This window comes from Taurulus bubalis, assembly GCF_910589615.1.
Source record: "Taurulus bubalis genome assembly, chromosome: 12".
NCBI lineage: Eukaryota > Metazoa > Chordata > Actinopteri > Perciformes > Cottidae > Taurulus > Taurulus bubalis.
Window position 1 is genome coordinate 12,649,094 of NC_136600.1, and position 26,963 is coordinate 12,676,056.

The window sequence follows — 26,963 nt, forward strand, 5'->3', positions numbered from 1 at the left end:
GGCCTTCAGGCAACGTCAAAACGGGTTCTCTAGAGCGTTTGGTTTATCCTTTCAAGACTACTAGAAATAATACTAATTAATATAATTCATTCCTGCCAGTACATCTCCGGAAAACCTACACACTGCTCCTCTTTTTTTTTTTTAAGGCAATTCTAGTTGGTACCATGTACCTCAGCCTTTGAATATCATCAAACAAATCGTTTTTTAAAAATCACTCTCTCTCAGTCTTAACATTTTAACGCTGCTTCCTTCTGCCTTTCAGCTCATTGGGAAAGGCTTTCGCCATCACATCGGTACATGCTCGGGAGGTCCATGTACTTTCAGGCAAATGCTCTGGCCATGGCCCGAGACAAAAGACTGTACGTGCACTTGTGTTACGCAACTCCCAAGAAATCTCACACCTCCACACCTCAGTTTCCAGTCGTGCAAAACTTCGGGTAATAAACACCTCACCCTCCCACAAACTGAAGAGTGTATATATATATATATATATATATATATATATATATATATATATATATATATATATATATATATATATATATATATATATATATATATATATATATATATATATATATAAAAAATATTTATTGTCGCTCAGATTTTATTTAAAAAAAAAAAAAATAGCATTGTAATAGTCAGGTTTTCTCTCCCTCTGAAGTTGTATGGTTGAAAGCAAGGACAGTCCCTCCAGATTCATCCCATACAAGAGAGATGCTGTGAGATTCTCCGTGGCTTCCTTCTACTTCATGGGAATGACCAACCAGGTGAGCAAAAATGCTTCAAGTTATCACCTGTGCAAAATTGTCTTATTTCTTTGCTGGTCCGGTTTTTGTTTTAATACCATGCTAAAAGACTATAAAATCGTTAACTGATTGGAAATATATTGTTTTCTGATCTCTTGTAGGATCTCTACATGCACTGCTCCATGTCTGTGGAAAGCTCTGTCCCCACAACTACGGCGAAGTCCTGCAACTACAACACAAAAACAAAAAGGTTAAGTTTCTTTTTTTGCTTGGAGAAATTGAATAAGGAATAAAAAGTTCAAACGTGCTGTACAATTCTTGACACACAAGGGATTCGGCTCTCCAACATTGTTTTTCTCAGATGGGTTGAGCTGTATGGACCAGACTTGGTGTGCGCCTGCTGCGACTCCAACTGTAGCTCTGCTGCATCCACAGGCGAGTCACTGATTCCCTTATTTTCCATAATTACACATATCTTATTACCATTAAAGGAAATGGCTGGAGAAATGACATTGTCAACTAATCCCATGAAAAGCTCAAAAAGCAAGAATCACTTGATTATAACAAGTGTTGTCTGTGAAGCCAAAACCTATCGTAGTTTATTGCGCAAAAGAGTAGGAACTGGATTGATAGTTTTAAAGCATTTTATTCTAATTTCCAATATTCAATATTTTCCAGTGACCAAAATAATCAGCAGTAAGCCGTGGACAATAGACCCTAAAGTTAAGCCCAGCACAGCCTCAAAAAGGAAGAAGGTATCCTCCTCCACCACCACCACAACAGCAGCAGCAACAGCGCCACAAAAAGAGACGACCAGAGAGGTGACTGAGTGGACGACAACTTCACAGCCGAACGCGACGGCAGTGACTCTGATCGGTAAGATGGAGGACACAGTGCAGGAGTTAGAGTGGCTGTTCGGAGGCGAAGGAGTGTCGTGGGTTATGATGGAGGGTGAGGAGAAGCAGGTGACGGGCTATGCTGTTGTGGAGGAGGATGAGGAGGAGAAGATGGAGGAGGAGGAGGAAGAAGAAGAAGAGAAGAGCATAGAACCTCGCACAATATTTGATGACATCTTTGGTTTTGATGAATAAAGCTGACGTTGGTACAGTGATAAATTCAGTCCGGGTGGCTCCTTACATGACTCCTAAATGCGCTCAAAGCAATAATCTAGAAGTCGAGGGTAATGGGTTATTTTCCCAAATGTTATCTGAATTATTACACAAGACAGTAGTTGCTGGTTTAAAAACTCTGAAACTGGATTGCCACTTACAACATAAAACCTACATTGATCCTTTATTTAAAGGAATAGTTTAGTATTTTGGGAAATACGATTATTCACTTTCTTGCTGAGGGAGACATCACTTTCATAGCCATGTGCTTCAATATTAAGCTGCAGCCACTTTTTATTTTTTTTATTAAGCAAGTTGTTTAGGCATTTTATACCATTGACTAATGGTATACAAGATGGTGGGAAATCAAATCAAGGAATAGTTTACGGGCATTTGCCCGTAAACTATCTGATAATCTGCAGATTAGCTAATATGCTAATCTGCTATCTGATTATCTGCAACCAATCTGGTGCAGCATAATATTCAACAGATTAATATGAGGGTGGTGTTAATCTTCAAACTCTCAGCAAGGACTCTAAAAGGCGCATTTCCCCAAATCTCTATTTTATTCTTTGAACAAAGTGCAACTTTTTTTGTTTGAGTTAACATAAAGCCAAGTGTCTATACTGAATCTCTAATTTATAAAACTCAGGAGCCAATTTTCAGATACAAGCAGTTTATTAGCTTTACATTGTGAGTAAATGTTATATTGCTACATAACCATCATTCTATACAATTTATCTTTTACAAATGTCAGGTCATTGAATGTGATATCTGCAGAACAGTTTCAAAACCATTAACTACTTGCACAGTAAAGGCAATGAATTTACAACAGGTACAATCAAACAAGGTACTTACAAAATACACTTGGTTTCATAACATCTGAATAACCGTTAATCAGTATATTTATAAAATTCTTGGGAGGCGTACAATACCTATCCCTTGCATTCCTCACAGTTAATTAACCCTTGAGTTTTATCCATTTTCATGGAAGGAATGAGACTAAAACAAAAACAACGCCCTTATAAAATCAGACCCCTCGCGTCATACCTCCTTCATTTCAGACAGGGTTCAGCTCAGGTGCATCCTGAATGGCGTAAATGTGTCTTCCAGGACGTTTTGGGTTCCTCTCGCGTTATCCCGTTCAGGTGTGAAATGCATCGTCCTCAGTAGTACGAGCTCAGGTGGGAGTGGGTGGTGGGATGCCTAGTCATGGGTGACCCAGGGTAGATGGGGCTGTTTGGTGAGTTCCAGTACGTCGAGGGAGGGCTGAAGAAGTTCCCGGGGGAGACCGGCATAGGGGCAGGATGGCCCGCCATGTAGTTCATTTTGGGCTGGTGGCTGTGGTAGGGCTGGACGTAAGACATCTCAGTCTGGTACTTAACAATCGACCCTTCCGCCGAGTGATTCTGGTGGGCCTGCGAGATGCCTTGGAAGTCAAACTTGTAGGCGTAGCGCTTCCCGTGCACCTTAGTCATGATGTTCTTGTCGTAGTAGTAGCGCAGTGCGCGGCTCAGCTTGTCGTAGTTCATGTTGGGCTTGCTCTTGCGCTCGCCCCAGCGCTTGGCCACCTCGTCCGGGTCGGTCATCTTGAACTCGCCGTTGGTGCCCTCCCAGGTGATGATGCCGGCGTTGTTGCTGTCGGACAGCAGCTCCAGCAGGAACTGCCACAACTGGATCTGTCCCGAACCTGGGAGGGGAAATTAAGAGTTAAGGAATCTGTGGCTGACTTCATCGATTGGTCACACAAAGCAAGACGTGGAATGTACGCAATTAGTCGCTGTGATAAATGTTTCTTTGCATCTTAATTCTTTAAATAAATATTGGAACAGTTCAAACGATCTAATCCTCGGTGTTAATGCCAAACCACAATCAACAGTCAACCTTTTAAAGTTAGCAAAAGAGTTTTGAATAAAAGAGACCAACAAGAAAAGATTCAGTTCCACTTGATACAGTTATTCCAGGACCTTGGACAGCGCCTCAGTTTGTATTTTCCCTAAGTTCTTAGGAGTTTTGTTGTGGACTAGTAATATTATGCCTTTTTTTTTCTTTTTTCCACCAAATGTGACCTTTTCACTGTGTGGCTTGGAGGAAGTGACAGACATCGGGGCAGAAACCTACCCACAGGCCTGTGAGCGCTGGGGTCAGGGAGCTTGTATGGACTTTGTTTGGCTGTTCGGTTCTTGGATGTGCTGAGGGCTTGGCCTTCTGTGAGGAAACAGCAGGGCAAACAGTCATTTTGATGAGAGGGAAGCCAGATTTTGTGATGCAATTCTGCTGACACAACAGGTGTTGCATGATGTTTATTCCATTTTGGAAATTAAATGCATTTGTGCCAGCCCTTGCATGTTTTTTTTTCTCTCGCTCATGTTGCCAGGGCAGACAGTGTAAAGGCCTCATTTCTGTGTTCCTTGTTGGTTTTATCTTGTGATGCTATAGATTCTTACCTGGGTTGGAAAGTCGACTGCTTATGGGCCCTAATGTCTGATATGGGTCTGCAAAGAAAAAAAGGCATATCATTATGTTTACACCTTTCTTACTTTATTCACATTTTTAACATTTTTTATGTTTTTATGTTCGCAAATCCCCCTACTACACTTCATATCAAGTTCCTTCAAGATTAGATGGAACATCTTTCCATGTTGCTTGACATCACATGTCCCACTTCTGGTCCTGTTGTGCCAGTATTTGAAGTAAGCGCTCATTTTAATGTAGCAAATTATTCAAATCACAGCCCAGATTTGTTCCGCGATTCAAACAGGGCTGCTGTTGTGCTCAGGAATATCAACTCTGACCCTCTAAAATGTGTTTGTCGTGAAAAAAGATGAAATTACCTGCTCAAGGGATGGCAATATCAGTGTGTCGGTCAACGACTTATCTCCACATTTTTGGGGATGGATTTGAACAACTTTGGTGATCCCTTAACTTTTCACCTTACACTATCTTAATTTGGTGTACGAGTTAAACACATATGATTAAATATGATAAATTATGCCTCAGAGCAGCTGGCATGGCTTTACCCTCTTAAGTCTCGTCTACACACCCCCATGAATCTCCATAATAATATCATTGGGATTGTTTCTTATAAAGCTTTGAGCAATCCTTTCCAGCACAATGTGAGTTTGCAGGAATTGGCCTGCTGTGAAGGTCCATGTGTGATGAACATATTTGGGACAAGGCCTTTATACCTTGGACAATTCTTGCAGCAGGCTCTGTAACTCTTGAGCTGTGTTGGTGCTCCATGGAGGGACCTACAAATCAAAAATAAAATTACTTCTGTGCAATAGTTTGGCACAGCTGTGGCCTGGTTTATATTTTACAATTTCTATTTAAAATCATTTGGTTGTTTGTGCAAGAAAAGTTGACCCATATCATTCATTTCATATCATCCATGTTTCTTGCTGTCATACCTTTTGGCACTGCACTCATGTTGTTTGTCGCCCAGCTGTTCCTGCAGCTGATCTCTTCAAAACCGCTCTCTGCACACACAAAAAAACACAACAAGGATGAGACTAGACTTTGCCCTGCACGTGGTATGAAAAGGCTTTGATGTGGACAGAAGGATGGTTCGGCTATAGTAGGAAGGAAGTCAGTAAATGGAGACCTAGAAGCTAAGAGTTTGGAGGTCTGAATGAATTTGATGACCCAAAAAAAATTCTTTTGTCCAGGCCACCCCTGTTGCCACAAGATTGTGAATTGTGTCCCAGGAGCAGGACCCATACCCCCCATTTCCTGCGCCGGTGCAGCTGTTTCCTGTCTGAAACTGCCTGTTGAGTTTTGAACTCATCAGTGTTTTGTCAACTGAGGCCAGTGTTGGGCCAAAGAGCCTTTTTGACTCTTGAAACTATGTACCAAGGTTCTGAAACTCAACACATTATTTTTATATCCCTAAATCATTCCAGTAGTTTGCTCTTATTTTGTGTTTGGCTTTAAAATGTGACCCTGAATTCTGAGCTTTGACCCAGAAACACTGAGACAGATATTGACTGTTTGACTAAAGGGTGGTGGCAATGTAAAAATACTCTATCACAAGTAAAAGTCCTTCATTCAAGCTTCATGCTTAAAAGTACAGAAGTATCATCGGCAAAAGTACTTTTACTATTGTAGCCGTTCAGGTGGAGATTATTTGAACAACTTTAAATACATTCACACGGTGTAGTCCAGTGGACTATATAATGTAATTGAAGTGTAACTGCTTGTACTGTATGATGTACTACGCAGAAACTTATCAAAATAAACTTAAAAATAAGAATGATTAACATTGAAATGTAAATTTCATTCCAACCACAAACTCGAAAAGCCAAATATATTACCACTATATTACCATTCTCAAATTTTGAAGCAGCTATAATCAATATTTCTAGAATTTTAAAATGCAGAATCGACTATCTTACCTGCTTTCACCTGTAGTCTGGGCTGTGGTGGTGGTGGTGGTGTGGTGTTGGTAGGAGTTGTGGAGTATGAGAACGTAGGGCTACCTGAAGCAAAAAAAAAAAAGTAAAGATTTAATTTTCTTCAGGTGTAATGTAATGTACTAAAGAATAGACGGAAAGACTCGAGAGGTGTTGATTTGACTCTGTTGAGTTTTTGCTGTCGTGCTGTGTTATACTGTCAGATGTTGCTGGCATTTCATCCACCACAGTGTGTCGTGATGTTACCTTGTAACCCCGACTAGAACATGGTGGCTGTCTTCTTCAGCTGCATTTGTAAAACTGATTTGCAGAAGCGTTAACACTGCAAAATTATGTAATGCGGCAAGTATCAGAAATCATGACGACACATTGTATAAAGACTACAGGAAACCTGCATTAGCAAAAGAGGAACCGTGGTCACAACACTTAAAGAGGACGGCAACAACATGACAAACGTCAGCCTCCAAGGAAGGTTCCTGTACTGTCATGCAAGCTGCTATTATTTTGTCCACACCCTCTGTTGACCATGGTACCTCGGTAGAATCGGATTTTCATGAATCATATTTTCAAATAAAGGTTCAAAGTAGGTGCAGAAATATTATTAAAGCAATTACTTTGTACTAGATTAATCGTCAAGTGTATATCATTTCAGAAAATTGGGACCAATTACAATTTCTAAGAGACCAAAGCAACATAGAAAAACCACAACAATAAAACCCAGTAAATCTTCAGGTTTGAGATGCTGGAAACAGCAAATGTTTGTTCATTTTGATTAATCAGTTTATTGTTTGTCATTTAACATCAATCAATGTTATGTCTTGTTATTGTCCAATCATTTCAGCGCTACATATCTTTCTCTGATTCATAGTTATGTTCATAATGACGTGCAAGTAGAAATGTTCGGCCTCAATGAAAAACCTTTTTACATTGTTGAGATCAGTCGGGCGAGGAGAACCAAGCAATGTTATCAGCTGAAGAGAGAGATCTCTCGGTCTTACTCTGCCGGAGGTAACTGAGGTGCGAGAGCAGGATGTCTGCATTGTAGGCCGACGTGAGACGCATCATGTCGTCCTTGGTCATCTTGCAGAGGGCCTTGCCGTCCAGCGCTTGGAAGAGCATGACGTCCACTTCCTCCAGGACGTACTCCTTGATGGCCCAGTCCAGCCACTGCCGCACGTGGTCCTGTGTCCAAACCTCTGGATCTGGTGTCAGAGGCACAACAATTATCAAAAAAAAGACTACGGATACTCTAATATATATTTACAACACAGTGTCTTACTTTGTTGGGTGCATTATTGGGCTTTAAAATGTAAAATGTTTTGTTCTGCCTCTTAAAAAGTGACATGAATAGGATGTTGAAGAGTCATACAGAAATGATCATGAATTACTTTAGTCAAACTTGTATCATTTAAATAATAGATTTCCAGTGCAAATAGCCTACTGAACTCAAAATGTGTTTTTTAAATGCTTCTTACTGTCACTGTGGATGAAAGCTATCTAGTGTATATTATCTGATCTTTTACATGGTGAGGGATGCTGCTCTGTTGCTTTCTTTAAAAATAAAAATGACTAGAGGATGGAGAGAAGAGCGTCACACACAAATAATCAGCAGAGTTCTTTGGCAAACGCAATTTGTTTGTCAGACATGAAAGTGTTGAATAACACCGGCGACAACCGGATATGAGTACCAGTTGTGATGCTTGGGTGGGTATACTCATTCTGTGAAAACCAAGCATGGTTTAGTCAAACTACTTGCCAATAATATGTATTCCATATTACTTTTATTGTTTTACACATTTATATTGTCAAAATTAAGAATTTCAAGCAAACTGCAATTAAAAGTTTTTCATGTAATTCTATGTTGAGGTTGTGTAGATACCCGGATATTTACCACGGCCAAAGAGGTTATGTTTTCGGTTTGGGTGGTCTGTTTGCGAGCAGAATTACAGAAAAACTACTGAAGCGCGATAAATGGTTATATTAAGGCAACTTATCACAGGAATTCGCTGAAGTTTGGGGAAAGATCCTATTGGAACAATATGAATCATTCTTTGAAGGGTTGATACTGAATAGTTTTACATTTCTACATGTGTTTTGTTACTCTTTATTAGAATATGAGAAGATGTTTCTTCACTACTAAATCTAAGGCACTATTTCGCTTATATACACCGAGAGGTACCAGAATGATTCTAAGAATCTGACATTTGTACACTTTTTAATTGCTGCGTTTTAGGTTAAAATTAGACTATATATAGATGTTGTGCTGTGAGACTAGATATCGTCTTAGATTTTGGGTATCTTAATATTGTATTATGGCACAAGTATTGTCTTTTCCCGGTTTTAAAGGCTGCATTATAGTAAAGTGATGTAATCTTCTGAACTGACTGTTCTAGCTGGTCTTTTTTTTGCCTATACTTACTTAGTCATTACATTCACATTACTGATGATTATTAAAATGATCATGCTGTAAACAAATATAATTTAAAAAATCTATATATTGCCCAGCCGTTGGTGAAATAAATGTCAATGCCTCGTTACAGCATGAGTCTGATTCAGGAAGGTAAGCTCATTTCCACTAGCAAACAATGACTATCTTAAATGGCTTCTCGTAATATTAGGCAGAAGCTGTAGTCGTGAGCAGAGGCCACCGCACCCTCATGTCCTGATTGTCCTTGCTTAACACATGCCACTGTGACGCAACATCCGGGTATTATGAAGCAGAATAACTCTGGGCTGGTGACTCCTGGTGATTCCACAAAGCTGAGATTCACATCGTCTTGAGGTGGGTTCCCTCTACAGAGAGAGAGACTGACTCACTGAAACATGCTGCTTTTAACTGCTTGAGTAATGAGGCGCAGAGGAGGATAACCATATGGGAACGTTGCAAGAGAGGGACCGTAACGTATGTCGTCAGGTTGGTTTTCAGATGGTTGGACCAGTGATTAATCGGATGAAATGGATCACGTGCAGTACCTTGACTATGACGAATCTGATAGTAGTGACACATCACTGTTTTTACTTCAAGTTGTATTTCAGTGATTGTCCTCCGCTAAGAAAAAGGGAACTGCCCACCTATAGCAAAGGTTGATAGAATAACCCCATGGCACTGAAGTCACAAAGCCTTATTTATGAGTGTGTTTTGGCCAAAGATAAGGCAGACTTTATTCTATACTTTTAATATTGTCAACAAACCCTTATGAAAATGCCTTAGTTCATTTCCCACTGCACTTCTCTTAGCCCCTACATCTTTAAAAATAGGACACAAATAGTTTAGAAGCTTCCTTTTAAATCCAAGCTTGAAACCTTCATCACACCCGCCTTCTATGATTTCATCTGACTTGTTATTTAGGGAACGTTCCAAGTAAGTATGTATTGCTATGTGTTGTGAGTTATTTGCTGACTGAAGCACTTTGTAATTTTTTTTAAAATAAATAAGCACCTTTTAGATACAGTTATTTTTATTCGGGCTGCCCCCTATGAGTCAATTAGTCGATTCATCGGCTGTTTTGATCTTATTGACTAAGATTTCTGCTTTTCTCCGGCTGAATGAAAACTTAAGAACACGTCTCTGGTAAACACAAAATGCATAGTTTTGCTTTTGTGTGACTCTTGACAAAGTCATAGGTGTTAGTTGACTAAGAATTTGTAATTATTCTTATTTGCAGTTTCATGTTTTTAGAAGGCTTAATAACTTCCTAAAACAGCTGAGCACTGTAGTTTTTACAGCAGTAGTATTGCTGGTATTGATGTGTTTTGGACAACAATGGAGGCCTCTGGCACAGAGGTCTACGATCAGATTTTGGATTTAAAACAACAATACTTCTATTTTGGTAAGATACAAAAACTTGATTATCGCCAGATTGATCCTTTGACACAATGAATATCTTGAAAAAAAAAGCATCTTCAATGCCTGAGACAAATCATTGATGTGATTTCAGATGTAGCTACAGGAAGCAGGAGGATTTAAAAAATGTCCCCATCTGCTCGTCACATCTATTCTTGCTTGTCTCTCTCTCTCTCTCTCCACACTTTTAAAATAGCTTTAATTTCAAACCTGATGTCATGCACAAACAGACAAACGGAAACCTGCTATTGTTTATTTGTGGCGCCGGAGGGTAATGATGGTAGTATGTGGAAAAACCCCACGCTGCGCTTGTCTCTGATTCAGCTATTGATATTGCACAAGCCGAGTGTGTGCCAGCTCTCAGGAAACTGTCCTGTGATGGCGTCGGCCTTGTGGGGGGTGATTGAGGTTAAGTGATACAGCTCACCTGCCGGCACGATGACCCTCTTCTCCTCTGTGACGCTGGTGGGTGGGGCGGCCGTCTGTGGGCTGATGCGAGGCTCCGGGTACGAGGACTGGTACGGCATCGGGGCCCCGTCGTTGCTCATGTGTCTGGAGCGCTTGGTGGCGCTGCAGTCGACGGGGGATTCACGGCTAGAGAAAGGTGTAATTCGATCATTAGTGTTGGTACAATTCAATCTCTCCAGGTCTAGGAACTGCTATAATTTCAAATAGTTACAGGTTTAATGTGGCTGCTAATCTGGCAATATTAATATATCAAATGTATTTCCTCTTCCACAGCTTGCAAGAGCTGACAGGAGATGCATTTAGTCCCATACTGTTTCACTGTTTCATACTATTTTTTATGTAAAAACTTGCTCTGAAAACATACTAGTAACTATAACTGTCACATACATGTACTGGACTTAAAAGCACAGTATTTCTCTCTGAAAATATAGAAGTATAGAGTAGCAGAAAATAGAAAGTAGTTTAAAATTAGTAAATGTACCTGGTAACTTTCCACCAGTGATGTTATGTAATCCTTCAGTTAAAGTCAAACACCTTTCACCACATTTGGAATTCAAACATTTCCTCTTATGATGGATGATAATGGAAAGCAAGAAGGGACACAGGATTGTATTTTGGAAGAGAACAATAAACAAACATGTTTAGGGTCTGGAAACCCCCCAAAATGTTGACATGGACCGTGACAAATCTACAGTCAGATCATCCGGGAACCTGTGCTCCCGTGTGGCCTCGGCCGGTCCTGACTCACCTGGTTCCATTGACGTGTTCGCCTCTTTTCCCAGGGTTTTGTGCCGCTGACACCACCCACTCCGGCTCGGTGGGCTCGGGACTCTGCTTGGAGGCGTGGCTGAACCCGCCGGGCGACGTCATCTCGGCCTTCATGTGCACTGCGGTGTAGGGCGGCTCGAATATGGGCTGGTCCTCGCTCACCACGGTCAGCGCTTCCTGTTCAACAAAGCCACAGCGGTCAGTGTCTGCCATTAAATGTGCCGGGTCACAACCTGTGGAAACTGTCTTTTTCCACATAGGAACTCTGTTTCTTTGACGCTTCAGTGAGCAGACGTACGCCCTCAATAGCTGTAAGTGCTGTAAGAGTAATAATAACGGCACACTAGACTTGTATCTGAAGTTTTAAATTAGAAACTCGTTTTACAGTGTGGATACAACCCGATTTCCACAGGAAAACATTCTCAGAATGTCTTTGTACATTTTATCCCTTTTCTTTGTTTGAAATTTCTTTCAGAATCAACTAAATCAGAAACCAAAGTTTGTAGAGAATTATAGCAAAATAAATTACAGAAAATCATATCTGCTTAAAATATTCACCAAAACAGTAAAAAATAGAAAGCAGTTGTAAATTACAGAATGATTTAGAGATTAGAGCTTTGTTGACTGCCTTTAATACTTTGAGTGAGAAATTAGCAATGCATTAAACAAATTGACAAACTTTGTATTATATGCATTTGTTGAGTGAATTACATCCTCCTGATACTTTCCCATTCATGGAGTATACATGCTGAGCTACTTTAAGATGTGCTGTCAGCAGTGCTCTGGAATTGAACCCATGACTTGCTGAGAGGTACTTTGAAGTAGACTGAGAGTTGGGACATTTCACGTTCACTTTTCTCCACTCAAAATCTTTTTTGTCTGTGTAAAGGTTTAAACTGTCAATCTTCTGAGGACATGCTTTCTTTTCAAACCTTAAAAAAACAAAACGTTGCTTAAGATGAAGTGGAATTGCCATGTGATTTGATTAAAACGTTAAAGTGGTTATCAAAAAATACTCATGAGTGAAATCACAAGTAAACTGTTCAGGCAGTGAGGAGGCTGTCTAATCTCAAAGAACATCAGCAACTTTAACCACAGTTTTATTTTGTCGTTAGGATTGGGGTTGGGGGTGTTAGCTAAAGGTGGAGTCTTTTTGAGATTTAAGTCCGTCTTCCTGTGTTCAGCACCTATGGCGAGGCTTCAAAACCACACCAAGATGGCACTTTCATCCCACGCGCTCGTGAGGGCAAACACCGGACCTGTTGTTCCGTCTGCTTCTCACGTTAAGATGAGTGCATGTGTGATGCGACCACGGCAGTCTAAGTGGGTGCAAGTGCGTGTTTGTTTAGAGGAGTTGAGCATTGTCTTTGGGCCTTGTACGTCAGTGCCGTACTTTGTCAGTGGCCTACAGGAAACCTGGCCGCCATGTGCAGAGGAACCTTTTGGCACAGGCCAAGGGAGAGGAAGTGGAGGAGGAGAGGGGAGGGGGGGGGGGACACAATGTAAAAAATGTGGGTCATTTTAAAGCTGGAAAACAACCCTAAAGGCGTGTGGTCAGGGGAGAAGAGGGGGTCGGGTTCATTGGACAGCAAGAAGACTACAGCCTTGATTGAAGTGCCGCCTTCGCATTGTGTCTTGTTTGTTTTTTGCCTGTCTTTTTTTTTAGCTCAATTGTTGCCCGAGCATTGTAAACCACATCTTAATGCGTGGCACACAGTTTGGCATTTCCTCGAGGCTGCAGACAAACTGATAGAGAAGTCAGCAGTGTGTAGGATTTCAGCAACCTGCTGATGTTGCTTCATGGAACATTTGCTGATGTGTAATGGATACGCCCTTTTTTTCTTTTCCTTTTTTAACAAAAGGTTTAAGTTCAAAACTAAACAACAAAAAAACATTTAATTCAACATGTAACATGTAAGTCGTAAATCAAAAGATGTACCATTGTACTCATAAACTTGTTTTACTCACGATGGGCGGTTAAGAAAATAAACTCTTTTTTAATATTCTATGATTTTCTTTCTTCCTTGTTAAAAACGTGGCGCCTACACTACCTAGAATGCAGCTTGAACACAGGCAGTTCAGTCCCTATGTTTTGGTCAGATTTGGGTGCATTAGGAGCAGTTAATGCAGCCATGACGGGCCACAGGGGTCTAGTAAACTCACGTCTGTCTAATCCCAAACCTCCAGATTCTTTTTTTATTCAAATCTGTCTTTTGCCCAAATTGACCCTGACTCAAGTGATGTCACTTAAGGCATTTTCTTTTCATCATATTGCGTGCAGCTTCCTCTGGAGCCACAAAATACTCAAAACTTTTTTCTTTCTTTTTATTTTACATATGTAGTAGTACTCCCCAAGACCTGTAAACAGGTCAACTTTGATGTGTACATTTAAAATGTTGAATTCTGTATGAAGTGATTTTCTAATTGTCTGTGCTAAAAGACATGCATTTTCTTCAAGTGACTGAAGTGTTTCACAGGACTTCATATTGTCCTGCTCAGCTTTCTTCTGACCGCACTCCCTGTTTTCTTCTTCCTCAGCTTTGTTTTACTTCTGTCATGTTGTCCCTCCCTCCTCTCACACACCGGCTGCCTTCAGAGGCCCTTTTCTCCATGCAGAAGTGAAACAGGCGGCTGATAAAACACTCTCATGAGAAGACATGATAGTTAATAGTTGTATGTTGTGTTTAAAGATTAGTTTGTTGGTGCTCAGCACTGAAACTGTTGATATTATCGTGACTTGCAGCCGCTCATCACATTCAGTTTTGCACATTCAGTGTGACAAGCTCATGCTTTCACAACCGCAAACACACACTCCCGCTCTTTCTTTATCTTCCCCTTGCGCTCTCTCTCTCCCTCTCTCTCTTTCTTTCTCTCTCTCTCTTTCTCTCTTTCTTTCTCCTCTGCACACTGATACAAATTTACCAAAATGTGGCCTGACCGCTAATGCCACAACTGACTTCCTGTTCAATGTGTTGCTCAGTGACACAAAACAAGTTTTTAAGAAAAACATGACCTTCTTGAGGCTGATGCTGCGCTTGTGCCTTAATGTCCTCAAGTTTACAGCGGTTTTGTTCAGTTTGATAGTAAACATGTTTCACTTGCTGCAAGCTTGAAGCCCTGCACAGAGACTTTTGACGTGAAGGGGCTTTAACCAAATTGGATCATTTAGCTCAAACAAAAACATGTTGCAGCAGCTTGAGTGACCTATTTTCTGTCTGGCTGCAGCCTAATTTGGGAACCACATCTATTGGGCTGCAACTGGTTATGTTCAGTGTGGATGAACCTGCTTGGTTCTCTTCTTGATTTAATCATTTTCTCTGTAGAACATCAAAATACTGTGAAAAATCAACGAAAACCCAAGTTGAAATCCAAAAGTAAAAAAAGGAAACAGCAACAAAGATATTGTTCTGACACGTAAAAGCAAGTGTTTGCTTTCAAAAGCTGGAACTATCTTTTTGTTTGTTTGTTGACACACAACTAATCGATAATCAAAATAATATGATATTTATTTTTCTGTCAATCGACAAACGGATGAATTAACTAATCCTTTCAGCTCTATAACCTTCCCAACAGCTTGAGGGATGGCAAAATGTTAGCAACATAGAAAAGCAGAAAATCAACTTACTTTTATTGTATTTCTAATCTTTAATTAATGGTACACTTTACACCTCTGGTGCTGTAAAAACGTATACAAATAAAACAGACAGGCAGACATTGCTTTGATTTAAGGGGCTGCAAGCCAAAAGGGTTGGAAACTGCTGCCCTATGAACTGCAACCAGGGATGTAGTTAACATCAACTTTGTTGCATCGTCCGATTATATTTATAAATTATTTAAAGTCTGCTTTGGAAACACAAATGACTTCATTCGTTATGTTGTAGAAGCTGATTTGGTAACATTATCCTCCCTCTTTCGGCGGAAGTGCACAACAGCCTTATGAGTCACCCTCACTTCATTCATGCTCTTTTGTTCATCGTCAAAGTTGATGATGAAGATTTGAATTGACATCTAAAAGTTGGAGACGGATATACTCAACTAATCTGACTATTAAAACTGTGGCATTACCTTGATAATAACCTAATGATGTGTGAGTCTTACTCTTCTTCACTGTGTTTATTGAAGGTAGTTTTAAGCTGTTGCTCAGCTCCTGTTTGATATTTGGATCCACCATGGCTTCCAGATAGATAGGTGAAGGATGTTTTAATAAATATGTCAATGGGGTGTTCAAGAGGATGGGAGGATATTAAAATGGGCTGAAACCTGTGAACTCAACGTGCAGCTACACAATAACAGGCCAGAGAGCAAGTTGTGCAAAAGGCACAGCCCTCTGCTCGCCATGTCTGAGGCCAGTGGCAGAAAGCAGAAGTAAAAGTTAAGGCAGCTGCGCTTTCTGCTTCACAAACAACGGCGCGGTTTCCACAGCTCGGGGCCTGGCGGCACGCGGGCCTCCGCAGGGCCGCAGATACGCAGCCAGGGGCCCGGCCTGTTGTGAGCGGACAATGTAGAGTGACACAAACACAAAGCAACGCCTCAGTTTGTCCACTCCGCTTCTTGCTGCAGAGGCTTTGTTGCCCTTTCGACATTTTCTTTTTTTTTCTTTCTTCTTTCTAGTCCATGAGCGGAAATGAGTGCGGAAAGTCTGAGGTTTGAGACAGGAAGCCTGCTGAGTTCAGATAACGACACCTGACAAGTGCTCCCGTTTGCAGCTATAAATTAGACTTAAAATAACCTCAAACGCACAAACTGCTGCGACACAGTATCTGAAGAAATACGTTTTTTTTATTTAATTTTTTTATCAAGGAATAATCTATGTATATGTGCCATGATGTAAACACAAAATATAAAATACAACACACTTTTTAACAGGTTAAATGATCTATTTAGTGTTTTGTTTCAGGATGTACTCATTTTCCTGCACTGGCCCTTTAATGCCATAACTTCATGTTCCTTTTCATAACGAATGAATAATGTAACTCTTGAATTACTGAACAATCCAACATGCACCAATACAGCCTGTAACCTATGACCCAAATATATATATATATATATATATATATATATATATATATATATATATATATATATATATATATATATATATATATATATTTATATATATATATTGTTAGTTCCTCAATCCACAGAGGTCCCGTTTTATTCTAATACATGTTTAGGCTTGAGCAATTCATTTTGGTTGAAATATCCCGTCATTCGTTATAATACATCGTTTATAACACATTAATTCATTATTACATTAATGACGGTAATAATATTGCGGCGAAGTTAGAGGAGCTTATTCAGAGGATTGCAGGACTATTTTAATGCATACATATAAATAAAAGACTACAGGCCAATGATGTAAAGACACACATTCGTTAAAAACAAAAACATACATGTGTATATTTGTGATCTCCATCATCAAATACAAACGTGTGTCTTTTTCTCTCGTTGCGCAATAATCAGTGTATATTGCTAACTTTATTAAAAGGTGATTTTTGATTTGAAGTCCTGACCTGAAGGCCTTTATTTCTGCATGTTCTATTTATTTTTTAAATGAAGCGATTCCTGCGCTGTGGTCGTCTGGAGACGATGAACAGTTGCTGTAATAGTGTGAAATGTGCAATACCAGTCATCTGATGGAAATGGGTTATGCTCCTTTCGAAAAGAGGCTCTCGCTGTATCCACGTTGATCCATGGCGCCTTCAGGGACACCTGCCTTGTGCGCACCAATAAAATCCAGCATCCCCCCATTACCTTGGTCAAAAGCTTGTCCACCCCGCTAAAAGTGAAATAATCCCGCTCTCCGTGCGTTATTGTCTCTGTTGCGCTGCGGTTCCGTGGACAGTGCGCGGTGCAGCTCCCATTAAACACAATAATTAGAAGAAGAAGGGAAGAAAAACAAGTCGAAACGCGTTTGGAAATCCTCTTTTAACGCGCGAAACCGGCCACCAATTAGTGTTTATATCTGAGTGTAACGATGTAGTGGTTAGTTGTGTTATTATAGAGCCGACATACAACCACGAACGGGAAGGAAGAGGAACTTTTGTACCAGAAGGAAAGAGTGGGGAACTCGCATCACCGCCTCGACTCTCACTCACAGACTCCGGTGTGGGTGGCTGCCTGTCAGTCTCCCCGGCGGCAGCATCGTTAAAACATTATAAAACTCTTACCTTTATCGTACAGTCCATTGCAGCAGCTTCGCAGTCTTTTTCATTTAGTCGTTTTTGTAAATGTTGCAGCTATAGTTGTCTTCTAACCGCACTTCAATGCATGCAGGGGTGCATTTGCTCTATGGCGCAAACCATTGCAGTTGCAATTTTTTTTTGCTCACAGACCATAACCGGATGACACGTTTCTCTCTCTCTCTCTCTCTCTCTCTCTCTCTCTCTCTCTCTCTCTCTCTCTCTCTCTCTCTCTCTCTCTCTCTCTAAATTGGGAAGTGAAGTCACTCTTATAACACTGAAAGCACCGAAGCTGCTTCTCATGAAACCAACACTTGTTTGTTTGTTTGTTTGTTTATGTGTAGAATCATATTGAAGGCATAAGAAGATCGTATAAAATCACGTATTTCTTGTTTTTTTTGCAATAGTTTAACCGCAGTGAAAACTAAAGGAGGCCTCTGACTACTGGATTCAGTGTAAAAAATAGCTTTTTGTGGTAAAACAAAAGACAATCTCTACAAGACCTGTGCTTTTGCAGACATGCCATACACGTCGGTCTAAAATGGCACATTAGCAGCATAAGGTGAAAATACATAAAAATGGTGCTTGAGGATCTAAATCCTTCAATGGAACAGCTCACCATATATTACTGGGAACAGGTGTAAAAACTTGGCGTTTTGTTTTACTAAAAACAAACTTTAGAAAATATCCACTTGTCTAACTCCCACTGCTGAAGCCTATTTCAGATCAACTTAAGCACATTGACGAGGACTGTAGATTGTACCACATGACTAGTGACTGGTGACAAGAATCACTGCAGTACAAACGCATATTTTAATTCGGCATCTGACTTTTGGTTTTAAGACAAACATTTTATATCAATCAACTTCCTGAACGTTCATAAAAATAACAGAAGGGCACTGGATATTTAAAGCAGGGAACTTTATTCTCCAAAGATCCTTTTATTGAACATGGACACAAATAGATCAGTTCATCCGGTCCAAAGGATCCTTTAACACAAAGTTACAGGTAATTTCCATTTTCAGCCTCACTTCCTGTTACATTCAGTCCTTAAGCCAGCAGAAATAATAGTCAAGTATCAGTTGGGCACTTATATAGTTTTTTCAATCTGATTTGCTTGAGATGAACAATTTTTAATTCTAAAAAAGTTATTCACTTTTTAGCCTCGGGAACACTCAACTTTATACAAAAACGGCCAAAGGAAGTTGTGAAGTGAGTCACAATAAATGGCTTTAAAAACTACACATATGGTGGAATGTAAGTTTATATAAAATTACTTACTTTGAGGTATTTGAGTATTTTCTTTTCATGCCACTTTATACTTCTACTCCATTACATCTCAGAGGGGAATATTGATCTCTTCACTTTACTACATTTACAGCTTTAGTTTCTTTTCAAATTCACATTTTTGCAAAACAAAACATATGAAGAGCTTATAAAATATGATGTTAAGTTATACATTAAAGTACCAAGCAGTGTATACAAGTACAGCTGAATCCATTAGTTCAACAGAAAATGAATGGGCAAACTATTGATAATCGTTTGCGATGTCCTGGTTCTTCACCAATCTGAAGATTTGTTCTTTATCCATTAAATTAGTTTGATTTATTCTTAATAATCTTGAGGTTTTGACTGTTGGTGGGGCAGAATAAACATTGTGAAGGTGTTACTATAGATGTGTTGACATTTCTCATTTGTACAAACGAAACAACTGATTAATGGAAAAGCAATAAGTTTGCAGTTCAATTCAAAACTACATTTTATTCAATACAAAATAGAGCTCTACAAACTGACATTAGGACCCTGCTTTTGCATCAATGCATCACAATCCAATGATATTATATTATATGATATACTACTACATTGCTATTCTTATACTGCTGCATGTATGCTATTGGTATGTAGCCATCACTACCTCATAACTTTGTCTTGAATTGCTCAGTTCATTCTTTCTATTATTCATTTATGTCGATCAGTAGTTATATAACCGTGTATAATATTTAATAGTAAAACTGTCACAAGGGACATTTTTCTACACGGCTGATACTTCGTGTGCATTTTCCTGACTACTTGACATATTTACTTTTTCTATAAACATTTCATTTTTACAGCGTTGCATTACTTTGCTTTATAGTAAATGATCCGAATAGTTTCTCCCCCACTGGGCACAGTGACACTGAACATTAGGACATATTTAAGTTAGACCCCGGGGATACACGCTGCCGAAGCATTTATTTAATCGACGACTGTTTCCCCGAGCCGTCTGCTCGAGAGGGCCATTCACACTTTTATTATTTTAAAGCCGCTTGCAGGCGTGTTGCTCCGTGACTGTTAACTGCAGCTCGGTGCCCCTCGCTGTCTTTTTCCCAGGTGGATTCCTGATCGTGGACTGCAGACGGTTGTTAATCACCTCGTGTTGTGTAACCTTATCCCGGTTGTGTCCTCGTCTCGAGGGCTCGAGGTCTCGAGGTGGGGCTCCAAGCACGACTCCCGTCTCGCACCGACGCGCACGATGTCAGCCGGCTCCACTTTTCCAGATGTGTGTGTGTGTGTGTGTGTGTGTGTGTGTGTGTGTGTGTGTGTGTGTGTGTGTGTGTGCGTGCGTGCGTGTGTGTGTGTGTGTGTGTGTGTGTGAGAGTTGTTTGTTTATACAAGGCCCTGGGCTCGGCCTTATCTGCTGCAGCCACTCACGCCGTGATTTCAGACTTTCTTCAGCGAGTGTGTGTGTGTGTGTGTGTGTGTGTGTGTGTGTGTGTGTGTGTGTGTGTGTGTGTGAGTGTGTGTGTGTGTGTGTGTGTGTGTGTGTGTGTTTTTACGGGCCATTGTTTTGTCGGATGGTTCTAAAGATACAGAGTTTTTTTGTTCTTCCTCCCACCTCATTAGAAACCGACTGCTCTGATTTCAAAAGCCTGCACTTCGTCCCCACCCAAACTGTGTCTCGGTTATTTAGTCCCGCCTGTCAGACAATCAGAGTGACCGCACAAGTTTTGGAAGATGTCGAGGCCATTCAGAGAATAAAAATAACACCGATGGTTGTTTTGACTGCTATTATTCAGCCATGTAATCAATTCTTATGGTTTTCCTCTTAGGGTTTTTTGTATTAAACCATAATTAGGCTTAACTGAATTATGCATTCCCTTTATATCCATTTATAGGCCTATTAAACAATATGTATAAATACTTACCTGAACTGTAATAACTATCGTGTGATACTATATTGCTGTAGCAAGCATCGTTTTTCATATTGCCTCATAAACACGTCACGATTATTTTCATTATATGTTATTCATGTTATTTTCTCGATTAATCAATTGTATCGTTTACTCAACAACAAGTCTGAAAATAACGTTTAAAGGATTTACTTTTTCATGTTATTGATTGTCAGGCAACAGGATGTTCCCTCAACTGTTAATCGCTGAATAGTTTCAGCTCTATTTATTTTATTCTGTTTTTTGTTTGTTTATTTAAGTTGTTATCTGTTGCTCAGCATTGTCCCTGACAAATGAACTGAACAAATAAGTAAACATAATCAGAGATATTATTAAGTTCGTTTGGGACTGTTGGACTCCATGTTGTCTAAAGCACCATGTTGGTGTATTTGCGCGAGTATTCTTCATTTGAGATACTTCTACATGTAACAGGGACATATTGTGTATTATATATTCTTACTCCACTGACAGTTTTAGGCCTAGTTATTTTTCAGATTTAAAAGTGTACACACAAAACATTTAGGCCTTATAACTACATAAATGCAACCAGTAGTTTAACTTTATAAAGTATGGAAGCTGGACAGGCTGGACATTAATTATGTTAATAATCGGATACGACAAGGAAGCATTTAATGGCATGCTGCTACCTAATTGCCTGTTTTACTTTTCATTATCTACTTTGTGTCATTTGTTGTATACTATATAGCATTTTAAAGTTTGATATTGATACTTAACTTTAAGTTCTAGAATACTTCTTCCGCCACTAATCGATTCAAAACTCGTCGTGATATATTTTGCCGGAAGATTACGTATTTTATGAATGAATGATTAGTGTTTTTTTTTTGTTGCTCGGAAGGGGGGGTTCTGACGTCACGATATATTAAACAAACTGGTCACGACGCAGAGCGCGCACGCGCCCCTCCCACCTCCGCTGCATTTATAACGGGACCATTCCGGCCGGAGACTGACCACTCGTTGCTGTGCGTGCAGCCGTAAATAAATTGTGTAAATCTGAGAAAGACAGAGATGTACTGGGACACTATCATCAAACCTGGAGACAGAAAGACAGACAGCAAAGACCCGAAAATAAAGGTAGGCTTTCACTTTGCATTTCATTTCATGCAATACAGTCACAATAAATGCAAATATTGGGTTCATTTGACAAGCAGAAAGAAAGAGCAGGAGGTTAAAAAAGGTTTAAAAAAACAACAACTATTTCCTGACAATTTGTAAACTAACAACCAGAGAAATGTGTTTTTCTTTTTTTAGAATGAAAATATTCATGAGTCTTTTATCTGTGATCATCTTTGGTTCTGCGTTCAATGCCAAAAGCAATGCACTCAAGTTAAGTTGTAGGAGAATCACACTAAAAAGACAAAAGGTGATCATTGTCAAAACCCAAAGACCACAACACTTTAGTGCTTTAACAAAAGAAAAGGTGTCTTTCCAGCAGGTGACTCACGTTTCCCATGTCTGACCATGCATCAAAAATGAAGGTTTAAAAAATATATATATATATATAGACCCTCCTCGCAGCTGTACTACTGCACGATAACATGGGTTTGACTAAAAGATCATTTAAAAACCGGTGGATGAATGTTCAATCTGATGCATTGCTTATTTCAAGTATAAAAGTACTACATTTTTAATTTTCAAAAAAAGTGCAAGGCTTTTTCATGTTGCCTTGTTCTTTAGATATTGATCAACATGGAGAATTGCCATGATGATGAAAGTTGTAATCACGACTCTTTCAACACAGATGGAGATTTGCCAGACTGGATATTACACAGAAGACTTCAGGACACAGGAAGTGCCGGCTGGCTTTGACTTTGCATCTTATGGTGAGTTCAGACAATCACTTGCACTAGATATCTTTCTTTTTTTCTTTTACTCCAACACAAGTGAAGCATCATGACTTATGAAGGCACAAGGTTTAAACTCTCAGCGATGCCCTGACAGAGTTATTAATTTTTTTTTTTTTTATATCTGCGCAATCTGTTTCCTCTGAACCAGCAGCTGAAGGACAGAGGAAATATTTACGCAGACTGTATCATCACATCTGTCAGAGCTTTCTCGATGAGACCTTGACACCCGGGGGATCTCGCTTAAACCCAGGATAGTGGGGCGCTGCTGTGTGTGTGTGTGTGTGTGTGTGTGTGTGTGTGTGTGTGTGTGTGTGTGTGTGTGTGTGTGTGTGAGACTAACGCTTGAATGGGCTGAGGTAGGCAAAGACGGACAGAAACAGGGTGGTCAGGTTAAAGACACTCCCCTCTCTGTCTTCCCTAATCCTTTCCTCCAGACTTCCTCCTCCAACAGATTTAGAGTATCCCCCTTCCCCAGACCTCCATCACTACTTTGTCACACTCCCTCCGCTGGCGTTTCCTCCCGTCTCTTCCTCCCCCTCCCTCCCTCGGTTCCTCCAAGCTGCCTCAATCCATAGAGCTGTAAAAACCTGAGTGCCTGGTGCTGATTTGATAGTAAACACGCTCCTTTTTTGTGTCAACACCCACCTTCAAGATAAAAACCAACAAACTTACAAATTCACTCCATCTTGCCTCTCTGAGCTGAGCTGTAATAAACCTCCAGCCTGAAGGGCCATACCATTTTTTAATTACACAGTATACATTTTTAGATGAATATCCTCCATTTTTAGGCAGACTGGTATCATTTGTGAGTATATCCACTTGCGGAGACTTGACACATGCTTGAGATGCTGTAGAAGTTACCTTGTTACTTAGCCGTGAGCCGGACCAGGTCTTGCTCGGTGGTGCATACAGTGACGTTCCAGCATCTGAATTCCCAAAAATCAGACAAACAGTGATCATCCTAAAAAAGTGTCTTGTATTTCTCTTGTCTGACTTCCCCCACAGCAACTCAATGCTAATTATATACATATTACAAATAAATAGGCCATCGCCACAGCTGTCCTGCTGCATGATAACATGTCTTGGACGAAACAACAACAATAGGTTGTTCCAGCTGACGTGTGACTTATTTTGAGTCTCTGCAAGTGACTTTTCTCACCCTGCTGAAATAAATGGAAACCAATAGCTGGCCCAGTGGGATGAAATCAATCAAATAACTTCATTTAATGTCGAGTAAAACAATCGGTGTGGTCCTTTTTGCGAGCATGACCTCTCCCTCCATCCTGCCTTCATCATCCTCTCCTGACTCCATGTGTCTGTATTGTGTTTAACCTCCAGACTACCCTGGTGAAGACCTGTCTTTTCTGTTAGACAGTAAAGCACTCCTGCAGCAGCAGCACTATGTAGCAGAAAGCAGCTACCCAGAGCCGCCCAAAGCTTCTCTCCCATACGACGCTAAAGGTGAAACCTCAAAATACAAATAGAAACACACATACCCCTTATGGTTGCAATAACAAACCACATGTTTTAGACTTATCTCACTTATTTTTCTTGCTGATTTTTCTTCTTCCACGCAGTGAGCACCGGCGACACTACACTCTTCAACCTGGACTCGTACCAGGAGTTCAACTGGTGGACCTCGTACTCACACGGTGAGCTCACACTCACACTGTACTTGAAAATACTTCTTTTGTCTGTGTTTATTTGTGTGGCTAACTCTCTGTTTGATGTTCAGATGGGCTGACAGTAGACCAGTCACAAACCGGATACCAGGAGTCTCCACAGACGTACCAGAGCCTGGTGGCCCAGAACGGACAGTTCAGCCCGGCCGTGGAGGGCAGCCACAGCCCCTTTCTACCTGCAAAAGGATCAAATACATTACAAAGTAAGATGGTTCACCTGTGGAGGTTAAACAAACACCCTGTGACTGGTCTAATGTTTGCAGTTCAGTGTGTAATACTGTCTCTTTGTTCCAGGTGAGACAGATCCGAGCTACTCTTGTCACTCGGTGGAACTGTACGACTCTGACGGACAGAGGCAGCCCTCATCCTTCTGGCCCTCGTTCTCCTCTCCCAGCTTCACTGCCCCCCCACCTCACCCGCCTCCGGGCCCCTGCCCCTCCACCCACGGCCCTCAGTCCTCAGAGCAGTACTGCCCTCGTGTGGTCAAACGCAAAAACACCCACTTACAGAGGCCCGACAGGGAGGGCCAGATGACAGGGATGTCCACTTATCCAGGTTTGATCTCTCATCACTTCTGAGCTGCTTTTAAAAAAAGTATATGAATTATTAAATAAAATAGCACCATTTTGACCAGCTACAACATTTACATATATAGTAAATCACTCCAAGGTGCCTCAAGTCTTTTAGTACATATTCGTGTACCTTAACTTAAATGGAATTTTGAATGCAAATTGTTGTTTAACTGGTAATATAGTATTTATTATGCCACTGTATTGCTTCTTTTACTTAAGTAAAGGATCACAATACTTGATTGATTATAACAAGTTAAACTAAAATCATGGATTGTCATTGTAACAACAGTTGTGTAACCAAATAAATGACTTTGTTTTTATTAATTAATTCAGGTTCTGGTCCAATCCAGCTGTGGCAGTTTTTACTGGAGCTACTTCTGGACTCTGCCTGTCGCACCTTCATCTGCTGGACAGGAGACGGCTGGGAGTTTAAGATGTCCGACCCTTCAGAGGTGAGGAAATATCTTGTCTTTGACTACTACAGTAGTGGAGTTACTTTTCTTGAGTATTTCTATCTCATGCTGCTTTAGAATTAAACTTATATATATATATATATTTTTTTTTTTTTTTTAACAAGCAATAACAAAAATGCATTGTTAAGAATTAAACCAGTGGTGTCCAGCCTTTTTGGACATTACAGAATATCAACATCTCCTCAGGGCCTCTTGTCCCATGTCAGATGTCTGAGTTGTTTGCAGATTTCTGTTCTAAACTTCTCAGATGGTGCAAGTTAGATACATGTTTAAAGCCCAAATATATCAAATTATTCAAGTTTACAACAATAAGTCTTGTTTTTTTAGTCGTTCACCTTAAAGAGTATCTTAACTCAGCATCACTGCTCACGAATCATCTCATGACTGCTCACATTTATCTTCTGTGCCTTTGAAGACGCCAGAGCCCGAGATTGGAAACCACAGGGCTAAACTAGCGTGTATTATAACAGTGTATAAAGCAGTTAAAACCAGCTCCACCTCAGGCAGCTACAACCTGAATATGCTTCATCTTTGATACTAGCAGTACATTTACTTTTAGTTATGTAGGACTTTGAATGCATGATGTTTTGCATTGTTGTATTGCCACCTAAGTAAAGGATCTAAGTACTTCTTCCACATTTACTACATGGAAGGGTTATTTATAGTTTTTCTGAGACACAAACACACATTCACACATGTGTTTTTTGTTGATCTGCAGGTGGCGAAGCGCTGGGGTCAATGCAAGAACAAACCCAAGATGAACTACGAGAAGTTGAGCCGTGGCCTGCGTTACTACTACCACAAGAACATCATCCACAAGACGGCGGGCAAACGCTACGTCTACCGCTTTGTCTGCGACATACAGGGCATGCTGGGAAAGACGGCACAGGAGGTGCTGACCAGTCTGAACGTTCTGCCCACAAACACAGAGTCGTGGCAGTCGTGCCCTGGGGTACCTGAGCACAGCAGCGACACATGGGCGGCGTCTCAGTAGGAAATGGTTTCCAGGACTACCAGGAGTACTAGGCCGACAGTCTACAAAGGGAACGCTGAGCTCCTCGAGCTCTGCTACGTATCCTCATGGGGTGATGATGTCACAGACAGACGGATTATAGATGATGCAAATTCAGGGAGTCAAATAACCCCAAACTCCTAAATTCATATTCAGTCTTTTCGTAAATAATGATCTCAAATGTAGGTCTCATAACACCTGACCCATGAATACATAGCACCTCAGGGCGAAATAACCGCAGCACAGGGGCGCTTAAAGCACGATGAATGGATACTTCTTTCGCAACGTCAGGGGATATTTTTTTTCATTTGAAAAAGGGAATCGATTTGTAAATAGTGTTTATATGACCGCCTTGTAGAGTTTTGTGCATTTATAATATTATTTGTTTGATACAAAACTCATGTCTACCTCTGTTGCTAATCAGAATAACGTAAACAAGATCATTTCCAGGCACGCACTGTGAATGTTTTAGCCTGTGTGATGATTGTTTTTGTGTAAATAAACTGTATATAAACATAGAATTGTGTGAAGAGTGTCATTATACACACACACACACACACACACACACACACACACACACACACACACACACACACACACACACACACACACACACAC

General features: G+C 40.4%; 2 protein-coding genes across 2 annotated transcripts; one reads left to right on the forward strand and one right to left on the reverse strand.

Moving 5' to 3' along the window:
• Positions 1-2,560: 2,560 nt before the first annotated feature.
• Positions 2,561-11,563, reverse strand: fli1rs (Fli-1 proto-oncogene, ETS transcription factor-related sequence; the record flags this gene model as incomplete). Its single annotated transcript, XM_079226970.1, has 9 exons — positions 2,561-3,548; positions 3,980-4,066; positions 4,306-4,353; positions 5,047-5,109; positions 5,269-5,337; positions 6,253-6,336; positions 7,269-7,472; positions 10,542-10,708; positions 11,331-11,563. 9 exons carry the CDS (start codon positions 11,561-11,563, stop codon positions 3,025-3,027), a joined length of 1,479 nt encoding a protein of 492 aa, XP_079083096.1. The 3' UTR covers positions 2,561-3,024.
• Positions 11,564-22,500: 10,937 nt separating this feature from the next.
• Positions 22,501-26,763, forward strand: etsrp (ETS1-related protein; the record flags this gene model as incomplete). Its single annotated transcript, XM_079226963.1, has 7 exons — positions 22,501-22,582; positions 23,945-24,067; positions 24,184-24,258; positions 24,342-24,491; positions 24,583-24,843; positions 25,194-25,312; positions 26,052-26,763. 7 exons carry the CDS (start codon positions 22,501-22,503, stop codon positions 26,325-26,327), a joined length of 1,086 nt encoding a protein of 361 aa, XP_079083089.1. The 3' UTR covers positions 26,328-26,763.
• Between the last annotated feature and the right edge of the window lie 200 nt (positions 26,764-26,963).